At 33.9% G+C, this 12,914-nt stretch overlaps 1 protein-coding gene across 1 annotated transcript; it reads right to left on the bottom strand.

The window, feature by feature from the left end:
- Positions 1-443: 443 nt before the first annotated feature.
- LOC127103670 (zinc finger BED domain-containing protein RICESLEEPER 2-like) lies at positions 444-3,402 on the bottom strand. The gene is made up of 4 exons (XM_051040913.1): positions 3,318-3,402; positions 2,697-2,775; positions 616-2,462; positions 444-529 (listed from the first exon to the last, which is right to left on the bottom strand). Exons 1-4 carry the CDS (start codon positions 3,400-3,402, stop codon positions 444-446), a joined length of 2,097 nt encoding a protein of 698 aa, XP_050896870.1.
- Positions 3,403-12,914: the final 9,512 nt, after the last annotated feature.

Here is a 12,914-nt window from a genome sequence, read left to right on the forward strand (position 1 = left end):
CAAAATAAAACCTGTAGAAACTTTCACAGGCTCCAATGGCAACCAACCAATAGGCATTGGTAACTTTCACAGGCTCATATATATAGGTCATGCATGACTCCAAAAAATCAAAAATCATAGCCTAGCTATTTTTCATTCGGCCATTGAGTAGATATATATATATATATATATATATATATATATATATATATATATATATATATATATATATATATATAATATATATATATATATATATATATATATATATATATATATATATATATATATATATATATATATATATATATATATATATATATATATATATATATATATATAGATCATGCATGACTCCAAAAAAATCAAAAACATAGTTGACCTGGAAAATTGGACAACATAAACATTAGTTAACAAAAATAATAATAAATTAATAAGTAAATAATGATATACATACATCCATTTCAAGCACAACCCGAAGGTTGTGGCTGAGACTGTGATGATGAGACACCTGATACTCGTTTTGCTGCTAAAGACATTTGTTGAAACTCTAAAATAATTAAATAAACAATTTTTAATAAGGCATAATTATACAACATTACATCATATTTATTAGAAGTTCAATAATAAATTTACCTGTTACAATATCTTCTGAAATCTCAAAATCTTCCATGAGATTCATATCTTTGAAATAGGTAAAAGAAGGCCTTAACCAATTCTGGGTGCAAATTAAAGCCTCGGCCATTTCAGCAGTTAGAGAACTCCTATAGGTTTCTATGACTCTCCCTCCTGTGCTAAAAGCACTTTCAGAAGCAACAGTAGACACTGATGTGGCTAAAATATCTTTAGCCATTGTAGATAAAATAGGATATTCGATTGAATTACGTTTCCACCATACAAGAATGTCAAAGTTAGGATCCCTTTTGACACACTTACTAGAATTATACACCTCAAGCTCATTTTGTTGATCAATCGAATCTTGCTCCTCTAAATGTTGCTCAAAAGCATCAGCTCTAGCCATAAGTGATGAACGGGCAGCAGATGCATTTGTTTCATCATTGGAGACATTATTTCCACCACTACCAAGAGGCTGTATGGAATTATGTTCTTGGTCATAAGCTTGCTTATACCAATCATACAACTTTTGTAAATTCTCTTTTATAGATTTTACCAAGTCACTACCAAACTTTGATCCAACTCCATACATGTCCTTAAACGCCCACTCAATGTAACTCAACTTGTATCTTGGATCAAGAATAATACCAAAATATATCATCTTGTTCATCTTATCAGGACTTCCCCAATATCTATTATATTTTTCTATCATATCTCCACCCACACTTGCAAAAAAATCATTTAAGTTCAAAGTAGCTTGCTTTAACTCACAATAAATGGCAGACACTTGGTGAAAACAAGTATGCAAACTCACATTTTGAGAGGTGGAAAAAGTCTTATTTGCTTCATAGAATAACTTTAGGAAAGCGCTAAAAGCCCTAGCAATGTCCCAATCATCATTACTAGGGGGATTACCTTTTCCAAAGAACTCCCTATAGCTTGACTCTTCATCCTCAAGCTTTTCAAAAGCAAGTTGAAACTTCTCCACAGCCTCTAGCATTAAATATGTCACGTTCCAACGAGTTGAAACATCAAGACATACTAATTTTTTGCAAGTTATTCTAGCAAATTCAATGCATTCTTTAAACTTGGTTGCCCTATGAGGTGAGGACTTAACAAATCTAACAGCATCTCTAACACTAGTTACAGATAAATGTTTATCTTTCAAACCCTCATTTACCACCAAGTTCAAAATGTGAGCTGAACACCTCATATGAAAACACTCTCCATCCCCCATTAACCCATTCATATTTTCTATTTTTCTCTTTAGATATGTCACAGCAAGATCATTTGAAGTGGCATTATCAACAGTTATGGTTGACACATTCCTAATTCCCCAATCCCTTAACACTTCTTCAATCTTCCTACCTACAGTTTCACCTTTGTGGTTTGGAATTATGGTAAAGCTTATAATTCTTTTTTTATACTTCCATTCATTATCCACAAAGTGTGCCGTAAGGGTCAAGTAGTTGAGATTTTGTATAGAAGTCCAACAATCAGTAGTAAGTGCTACCCTATTGCAATCAGACTTAAAAAAGGCCTTTAACTTTTGTTTTTCATCCAAGTATAGCTGAAAACAGTCCTTAGCTACCGTACGCCTAGATGGGATGGTAAATTGGGGTTGCATTACTTTGGAATAAAATTTAAACCCTTCACCCTCTACTGCACTAAATGGCTGCTCATCTAGAACTACAAAAACTGACAAAGCATTTCTACAAGCTTTCTTGTCAAATCTAGAGCTACCTTGAACCAATTTACCATCTACACTTGGGTATGTTAGAATAGTTTGTGTGGAGTCAGTTGACACGACAAGGGGCTTCTTAGAACATTTTAAAATACGGTGGTTCAAATTAGTGGTGCCGTGAGTCCTAGGGTCACATAAGTATTTTTTATGGCAGAGTTTGCAGGCTGCAGTGGGTGCATCAACTAGGTCATCGGGTAATCTAATAAAATGTTCCTAGCAAGCAGATGTTTGCCTAGAACCACTTGCACTAGATTTCCTCTTCTTTATAGGTTGCATAGCTGAACCTACTTCATTAATTGGTAGATTTTGATTAGGCTCACCAGTCACTAAAATAACGAAGGAGCCAATCAAGAACTACCAATCAACAAATAACGGTTCCAATTCATAAAATAGAGACAACAATAGCAGTGCTGGCAAATAGCAGTGATAGCACAGTGCTGGAAAATAGCAGTTATAGCAATGTTATAGCAATAGCAGTTATAGCACAGTGCTGGCAAATAGCAGTTATAGCACAGTGCTGGCTAGGGCTGGACAAGGTTATGAATAAATTTTATAAAACCCATTCATTGAACAATGACAATGTATACATAGCAGTGCTGGCAAGATGCATAAAAGTTAGTAATTTTTTAACATAACAGATCATACCAAGATCTGGCAAGATATATAAGTTATAGCATAATATACATAGCAGTGTTGGCAAGATGCATAAAATCCACATGAATCCACATTTTTTTTTATAAATAATTAATTTACAAAGTTGAAATCCTTGACACTCAACCCCCTAAATCCACATGAATCCATTAAACTGAAGGACGTGTACTGAAGAATGGCTTAGTTTCGTATCTTGTTTCTATGAATGACAATTATTTAAATATCTCATGTTTTAAATTTCAAATCTAATCATGCATATCCTCATTTTCAACTTATACCATCTCAATGTTTTTTATGACTTTGAAAAATCATGCAATGCACGAGTTACCTTCTAAACCAACTAAAACAAAAAGCCAAAGTGGAGGCATATTAGTATAAAAACGCATAAACCTATGCAAATCTTCTAAAGCCATAGCAAAATATTACATACTTCTCAAAACAGTGACTTAACTCAAGAAAAATCAGGTAAAAGTAACCACATTATGAAACTCAAGAACTAAAAGAGATTATAAGTTATAGCACAGTATACATAGCACAGTGCTGGCAAGATATATAAGTTATAGCACAGTGTTGGCAAATTGCAGTTCCAGCCCTAGTGCTGGCAAATAAGAGTTATAGCAATGTTATAGCAGTTATAGCAATGTTATAGCAGTTATAGCAATGTTAAAACAGTCCCAATTCATATGCATACAACACATATAAACAAACCCAATTAACATACATTTCAAACAATCTCATACACTACTAATTGGTTTTAAATCAATTTGAAAATCAGTTTAAAATAGTCATAATTCAGCCCAAATTCATATGCATACAACACATACAGTCCCAATTAGCATACATTTCAAAGACACGAAGTCAAATACACTTACAATTGCATTTCTCTTGCTCTAAGACTCTTTCCGTGCTACTCTGACGTTGATCCATCTATCCAAATCAAATATCAATAACATCAATAACATCATTAGGTAATACATATTGTTGCCATCAATGAGATAAGTACATGGTTTTTAGGACAACTTATAAATTTCAAACACAATATAAAACAAGTTGAATACACTTACAGTTTAGTGGATCTTGCTCTATGGTTCTTTGAGTTCTTTGAGTTCTTTGAGTTCTTTGAGTTCTTTGAGTTCTTTGAGTTCTTTGGGACTGCATTACAATATTTACCCTACATATCAGCCCAAATTTGAAAGTAGAACAATATTTCAAATTATTCTCCCCAATTTTACCCTACCATTTATATTGGAGACGGATTCTTACATGTACTGCCCCTTCCTATAAATATGTAATAACACATTGCCACATTGTTCTGTCTCAAAATACATAAACTGTATTGAATGAATGAATGTGGCAAGAAGCATGTAACATGAAAAACAGACAGCAACATCTAATTCAGAAATACTAAGATAAATCAATAATACATTAGTTGTATTTTCAAAACTAGGTACTACACACATTGTAAACCAGCCATATAAAATGGCAAATTAAAAGTAATACTCCAAAACCAGATTTTCTAGCCTCACAGGAAGTTGTAAACATGAGTTGCTTATAAGATACAGGAAGAACAAAATTGTACCAAACATGAAAGTAAAAGTTCAATACTGATGCAAACAGTGAATAAATTGGTGTCATAGAGAGTTTTTCCTTCAAAACAAATTCTAAGACAAAACCCAAACTTTTGCATTACAAAGAGCCCATCCTTAAAATTGTTGTTAATGGACAGTCAAACTGATAAAAATTATGTTGAACCTCTTACTTGCAAGCTTTCCAGGTATCAAACTTTCGGATGGTGTGAAAGGAGAGTTGAAGATGAATTAACAAAACTTCGTATGATGGACAAAACACGACTTGGAAATCATGTACAAAACAAAGAACAAAATCATTCCCCAAAAAAAAAATAAGATAAAAACAAAGAATGAAGAATCAAACTTATAAATAATGAAGAACGAATTCAAGCTTTCCAAGTATCAACGATGCTAGATCCTTCGAACCTCATTCCGATGGTGGATCAATGGTGGGTGGTGAGAGTTGAAGATAGGGTTTTATGGTGTGAGAGAAGATTTGAATGAACACCACAACTTCATTTGACGATGGTTAATGATAGTGGATGGTGAGTGATGATGTATATGTGGTGGGTGGTGAGGGTTGAAGCTATGTTTGGTGAGTGATGATGGTGTGCGCCGTGCGGATGAGGAGTGAAAGAGAGAACAACAAACAGAACGAGAGAAGGATAGTGACACAATTGTACCCTAATCCAAAACGACATAGTTTTGCCTACATCTATCTACCGGGCGGGTCAGGGTACCCGCGATTCAGTAAAACCTACCTGGACCCGCCCATTAAGAACCGGTTTAACCCATTAATTAAACCCGTTCACCCGCTAATCCATCTTAACCCGCCTACTTCTTTTTCTTCTTCCGGTTTCCTGCGGTTTGGGTCGGGCTTCGGATCCTTGTCCAGCCCTAATCATCATGTATGAAGAAGAAAAAGTATTAAAGTTGTGATGGTGTGAACTATAACTCAAATTCTAAAGGGTTGGTTTTTAGCTTCTCAAACACTTTTCTTGTTTTGGATTTATTTAGCTTGTTACTTTGGTAATAACATAGATTTTTATTTTTGTTGGATTTCTATTTATTTTTATAGTCATTTAGGCACTTATTGTGTTTTGATATTTTTATATATTTTTCTCTTAAAAAAATTAATTAAAATTACCAATGTGAATTTTAAAATTAGTTATTGGATTAGAATCAAGTTGAAGGTTTTAGATTAAATATTATTTTCTGTCCCTTAATTATTTTTGGGTCTATTTTGATCCTTTATCTTTTAAAATGGTCAATTTGACCTCTTATTTATTCAAATCGAGCCACGTTTGTCCTTTCTATTAGATCTGTTAGTCAAAGTCAGACGTACTAGATTTTCAGTTGTAGTAGGATTTTTTTCAAGAGTTTAGGGTTTATAGGTATTAGGTTTTATCGTTTTCAATTTTATATTTTAGGGTTTTATGCGTAGATCTATGTGAGGTTTAGGTTTTGGGGTTATCCTGATTTTCGTTCCCTTTGTAATTATAAATTTGTTAGACTGGTAGTAATGCAATAAAATTTGCTTTTGTTGATTCATCATGGTAGTTCAGTTTTGGAAAATACACTAAATGTATATGAAGGAGGAACTATGACAAAATTAAAATCTTATGTTGATAGGTGGAGGTATTTTGAGTTGGTAGGCATAATGAAAGAACTAGGTTATAGGGAAATAAACACAATATTGTATAAGGACCCAACATTTGGGATGCATGTTTTGAGTGATGACAAAGGTGCATTTGACATTGTAGATCTTTGTAAGTTGCATTTCAGTGTGGATATTTATATACAATATGATGTGTTTGAACCCGAGTTTTATTAAGGTCCTCTTGAGGAAGAAGAATTAAATTCTAAGAACATTATTGATCTAGAGGAGGAAGAAAAATTGCTTGCTAAACTTTATGAATAAGTAATTAGAGAAAGTTAGGGACAACATTGTGAGGGACAACATGATGATTTACAGGGTGGTGGTGTTCAAAAAGGTGAGAGATAACGTGATGGTGTTCATGATAGTGAGGGACGGGATGGTGAGGCGCATGATAGGTTGGACATTGATGAAGGTAATGTATGTGTGATGAATGAGGGTGACACATTAAGTTTTGATGATAGTAGGATGATAATTTTAAATTTGATAGTTCATTGGATTTTACATTTGATGACTATAATGATAGTGTTGATTTTGTTGATGAGGAAACGGATAATCTAATTGACTATGAAAATTCTCAATAGGGTAATAGAAATAAAAAGAAACAGAAGTGGGAAGAACACAAGTGGAATAAACACAAGGAGAAAGAACATATGGAGGGAGTTAATGGAAGTGAATATGAAAATGAAAAATTGGAAAGTGGATGTGAAAGTGATGAAAATAGTGGAACTACTAAGAAGTATCCAATTTTGAAGTTGAAGAAGGATATGGCTAACAATAAGTGGGAGCTAGGAACATATTTTATTACCAAATGTGATTTTAAGGAAGGAATAACAACCTAGGTTGGATATGGTTTTGGGAACTTTTGATTAATGATCTTTGAGGTATGGATGACTGTTTTTCCTACACTTTCATTTCTGATCAACAAAATGTATGGTGTACTTTAACTATAATTCTATTCATTCATTTCTTTTATGTTGTATTTTAATTGTAATTCTATTCATGTATTTGATGTTGTAATGTATGTTGTATTGCAGGGTTCGTTGCCTGTTATGGATGAGCTTCTCCCTGGGTTGAACAAAGGTTTTCTGTGAGGCACTTAAATACTAACTTTAGGAAGAAGTATCCTAGGAGTATGTTAAAAGAAATCATATGGAAGGTGAAGATGTGAAAAACACAAGAAAATTAGGGTTTGAATTGGGTTCTACAAAACAAAATCTTTTTACCAACTCAAGAACACCACTTAAATGTTAATAACAAAGAGATAAAAACACATGTATTTTATCCTAATTCACTTGAAACTCAAAGCTAATCCAGTCCATCCGCCAAGGTGATTTCGCCTTATACACAAGGACTTAATCCACTATAATCAAGTGATTACAATAATCACAAAGAATAACCTTCTTTGTCTTCTCAAGGATACGACTATACCCTAGTCTCCTTAAGGACTCAAAAAGAATACCCTTCTTTGTCTTCTCAAGGATCCGGTTATATCCTAGTCTCCTTAAGGAATCAAACAAATAGTTTGAATAATATTTTGTGTATTACAAGTTACTTCTATACAAGCAGATTTTACACAAATGATAAACAATTACTCAATGGAAAACTGTGCATAAAGAATGATATGTTTTCACAAAGAAATAGACTTTGTTAAGTTTAGCAGTGCTTCAGTATTCTTGTGTGTCTCTTATTTTTCTTCAAGTCTCCAAGTCCCACTTATATAGTATAAGAAGAAGACCACTGGAGGGAAAAATGGGGAAACCAAATAGAACGGTTGTACATTCTTGGATGGTGAAATGAATGATACTGCGTACTGTCATTCGCCCACAAATTCAATGACAGGTGTGTTGTATAGTATTGTCCTTGCCCATGAAATCAGATAGTGGAAAGGATATTTGATTTGTACTATGTATCATTTGATCACGTGTTCATTTGATCTTATCTTCAAGTTCATTGACTTCTGATGAAAGTTGATGAAGCATGAAATGAAGAAACATAAAGCAGGATTTAGAAACTTCAGAATCTTGGGTCAGAACCTTGACAACGTCAGTAGTCTGGCTTAAGATCTTCAGTATCTTCATAATCTTCAGAGTCTTTAGAATCTACAATAAGAACCTTGATAACCTCAACGTCTAGCTTGAGATCTTCATAATCTTCAGTTAAGTAACATAACTTTAAAAGCTTGGCATTCTTCAGAAGTTTGGTGATCAGAGTCACGTTCAGAAGCACGAACTGAGAGAATGTTGCAGCAGCAATATATCATCTCCTCATAAGCTTCTCATAAGTAAATCAACACATAACCAGAAAGACCATTGCAGCAACAAATTTGAACATCTTTCAAAAGTTCTTATGAATGACGCAGAAGCGAAATTGGAACTCATTGTTCAGAAACTGATGATGTTGCACGTCATATACTCAGAATCAAAATTGGTTGTTAATGCTACACAATAACAAACCATTGGGTTACCAAAAAATTTCTCACACAAATACAACATTGTTATCATCAAGGTATAGATGCATAACCAAATCTTGTTCTAACAATATCTCCATTTTTTGATGATGACAAAATATGTATTTTGATGAACAATTTTGTACAGGGTAATCACAGAAGAATACATCTTACAAAAGCATAAAGCTCCCCCTGAAATGTATAATCCTAAAAAGATAAAATCAAAATGAAAGATCACTTTCCTAATTAACCTTTTTGAAGTACCATAAGGATCTTTCATCAGAATCTGGTTTGTCTTCAAAAGTTGCTTGATGTTGTCCAGCGCATTGGTTTGTTAACATCAACATTCTGATGAGCTTCACTTCAGAAGCTTGGTTGAATTCTTTTGAAGATGCTTCAGAGCTGGTTATCTTCGGCAGATTGGATTCAGGTTCTCTTTGAAACTCTCTTTTAGAGCTAGATTACCTTTGAAGAAAGAGTCTCTTTGAAAATAACTTTCAGCACCTGGTAAAGAATTCTTCTTAAAATCTTGATTGTCAGGTATGATTACTATGGAAGTTACACTTCCTCATAGCTTGATACTGAATTTTTCAATACTTCAAGACTTGATGCCAAGTACCCAATGTTCCAAGTTCAGAGCATGGTTATTAATTCCTTGAAGACTCATATGCTTGGATCTGATTCTCAATCATTAGCATGAAAATTTTCATACTCAGATAGTAGACCATTTCATTATAAACTAGTAACTTACAGTATGATCTTTGAAACTTCACAAGAGCTTATGATGTTTGAACTTAACCATTCTGACCTTTGAACTTAACCATGTAAAACAGTTACAAACTATTCTTCGAAGTAGTTGTTACTAGAAAACATTAAACAATGTTTGGGTTCTTATTCAGGAATGTAGGTATGTCAAAATTAATTACGATTCTTCCCCTTAGATATGTTTATCCCCCTTTATCATTAGTAAAAAAGGCATAGACAAAACAAATAAGATTTAAAAAATGGAAAAAAAAACATGATTTTTATTAAGTAGTGCCAAAAGGCAGAAAATATACAGTTGAATACAAAGACGAAAATACAAAGAAAAACATAATAGAAATGCAATAAGTATTCCAACAAACATAAAAAGGCACATACATACATACACGCGCGCGCGCGTGCACACACACACACACACACCACACACACACACACACACCACACACACACACACCACACACCACACACACACACACACACACCTACACGCACGCACACACACACACACACATATGAATACACTTAGATAGAAATAAAAAGCAGACATACGCGCGGAGACTAATTTTGAAAACTAAGGGTTTCGGGAAGGAGGAGGAGGCGGCGGAACTGCTGGGTAGTCATCTGGGAGATTTAAGGGATCCACCAAAGGATCAATATTATCTTCAAGACAGATCTCCATGTAGTATGCCAAAACTTCTGGTGGATCGATCTTTATGCAGATAATATAGTTTTCCGACGGGATATTACTACCGCTGATTTCCTCTTTAGATGGAGGAGTGCTTTCAATGGTGACAGATCTAGGAGGAGATATAGGATGAGCTAGTTGCAGTTTTTGAAACTGTTGTTAAATCTATTGTTGAGGAGCAACCATTGTTGAAGGAGAGGATGAATAGTTACAGAGAGGTGTTTTAGGTTTGAAAGAAGAGAGTGTGGGAATAATGTGAGCATGGTGTGTAAATGTGAGTGAAATGGGTTTATATAGAAAAATCTTGCAATTATGTCAAGGTAAAAAATACGCAGTCATGGGGGGAAGTGTAAGAGATTTTAACCCAATTCCAAGAATTGTGAAACCTAATGTGTCATGTTATTATCATGCATGCTCAGAAAGTGGGACAACTATCACCACTTAGAACCGCATGATATCAAACGATATGACAAACATTTAACATAATGCTTATTCAGAATCAAGAAGATAAATCGATAAGATTTCTTTTGATCAGAACCTTTCTGATTCATGAAACGTCCTTACTTCAGAAAGCTCATGTTTCAGAGTCAACAATTTTTTTCTTCAGAATCTAATCTAGAGTTCTGAAGACTTAAACATTCTGAAATTCATCTTTCATTCTGTACATAAATACATAAATAAGTTTTTCAGAATGAAAACGAATCTATCGTTGGCAAGGGGTTTCGTAAAGATATTAGTCCATTTATGGTTTGTATCAATAAATTTTAAGTGAAAAATACCCTTCTAAACATAGTCACGTAAAAAGTGATGTTTAATTTCAATATGCTTATCCCTAGAATGCAAGATAGGATTCTTAGACACACAAATAGCACAAGTATTATCATAGAGAATAGGAATGTTACTCTCGAATATTTGATAATCTTCCAACTGACTCTTCAACCAGAGAATCTGAGTGTTTCATCCAGAAGCTACAATATATTCAGCTTCGGCTATTGAAAGCGCAATTGTTAATTGTCTCTTGTTGGACCATGAGATCAGATTGTCTCCCAGAAATTGACAACTTCCAAAAGTACTTTTGCTCTCTATGATGTCTCCAGCGTAGTCAGCATCACAATAGCCTACTAACTTATATTCACTTGATTTTCTATAAAACAAACCAAGGTTAGTAGTACCTTTCATATACCTAAAGATTCTCTTAACAGCAATTAAGTAAGTCTCCCTAGGATCTGATTGAAAGCGAGCACATAAGCAGACACTAAATAAAACATTAGGTCTAGAAGTTGTTAGATAAAGGAGAGATCTTGTCACACCTCTTAATAGCTTCTAATTTACCTTACTACTTACCTCTTCTTTCTCCAGAATACATGTAGGATGCATTGGAGTCTTTGCTTTCTTGCATTCTAACAAGTTGAACTTCTTCAGAAGTTCCCTTATATATTTTCTCTGATGGATGTACGTTCCTTCTGAACATTGATTAATCTTAATTCCCATAAATAACTTAAGTTCTCCCATCAGACTCATTTCAAACTCTGCTTGCATTGACTTAGCAAAATCCTTGCACAGTTAAGCATTAGCATATCCAAAAATAATATCATCAACATAAATTTGTACAACTAGAGTATCATTCTTAAAGGTTTTGCAAAAGAGAGTTGTGTCCATTTTTCCTCTGGTAAAATCATTTTCCAAAAGTAAGTTACTTAGTCTATCATACCAAGCTATGAGAGCTTATTTCAGACCATATAAAGATTTTTTTAGTTTTAAAACAAAGTCATTATTTTGAGAACTTTCAAAACCAGGAGGTTGGTGCACATATACTTCTTCAGAACTGTATCCATTTAAGAATGCACTCTTAACATCCATCTGATAAAGGATGGTGTTATGATTGACTGCAAATCAAATTAAAAGACGAATATACTCTAACCTGGAAACTGGAGCAAAGGTTTCTATATAGTCTATACCTTATTGTTGACTATAACCTTGTGCTACTAGTCGAGCCTTGTTTTTGACAACTTATCCCTTCTCATTTAGCTTGGTTCTGAAAACCCATATGGTTCTAATAACATGGAAATCCTTTGGTTTCTGAACAAGATCTCAAATGTTGTTTCTGGTGAATTGATTTAATTCCTCTTGCATATCCAGAGTCCATTCATTATCCAGAAGAGCTTCATCAATAGATGTGGGTTCTATAAAAGATACCAATCCTAGAAGAGTCTCTTCAGAAGGTTTGAATGAAGATCTAGTTATGACTGGAGCATCCTTATCTCCCAGAATCAATTCTTCAGAATGAGAAGTTCTTGGTCTACTTTTCTTCTGATGAGTTGGACCCACAAAAGCTTCTGTTTGAGTCGTTTCTCAGTCATTTGCTTCAGTTTCCTTAGCTTTTCCTTCTAAGTCTTTTTCTCCAGAATCATTATCCTTGGATTCTAAAAGATTGATCTTAACTAGCTTTGAATTTTCAGGGTCAAGCTTATCATTAAATCCAACATGAATTAAATTTTTCAACAATTCGTGTTTCAGTTTTAAAGAATTTGTAGCATTTAGAGTATTCAGAAAATTCTAATAATAAACACTTTTGTGCTTTACAATCTAACTTTCCAAGATTCTCTTTAGTGTTCAACATAAAATACTCACAACCAAAGGGGTGAAAGTAGGAAATGTTGGGCTTTCTGTTCTTCCACAATTCATAAGGAGTCTTACCCGGAATAGGTCTAATAAAAATCATGTTCTGAATATAACACGTTGTGTTAACTGCTTTTGCCTAGAAATTCTTAGTCATGTCAGTTTCTAGATCATAGTGTGAGCCA

Source organism: Lathyrus oleraceus, chromosome 7, assembly GCF_024323335.1.
Source record: "Lathyrus oleraceus cultivar Zhongwan6 chromosome 7, CAAS_Psat_ZW6_1.0, whole genome shotgun sequence".
Lineage (NCBI taxonomy): Eukaryota > Viridiplantae > Streptophyta > Magnoliopsida > Fabales > Fabaceae > Lathyrus > Lathyrus oleraceus.

Coding starts and splice junctions, on each gene's coding strand:
- LOC127103670 (XM_051040913.1), bottom strand. CDS start 3,402: ATGGCTTTAGAAGATTTGCATAGGTTTATGCGTTTTTATACTAATATG. Junction 2,776..3,317: donor TGTTTTAGTTGGTTTAGAAG/GTAACTCGTGCA, acceptor GCTATTTTCCAG/CACTGTGCTATCACTGCTAT. Junction 530..615: donor TTCAGAAGATATTGTAACAG/GTAAATTTATTA, acceptor TAATTATTTTAG/AGTTTCAACAAATGTCTTTA.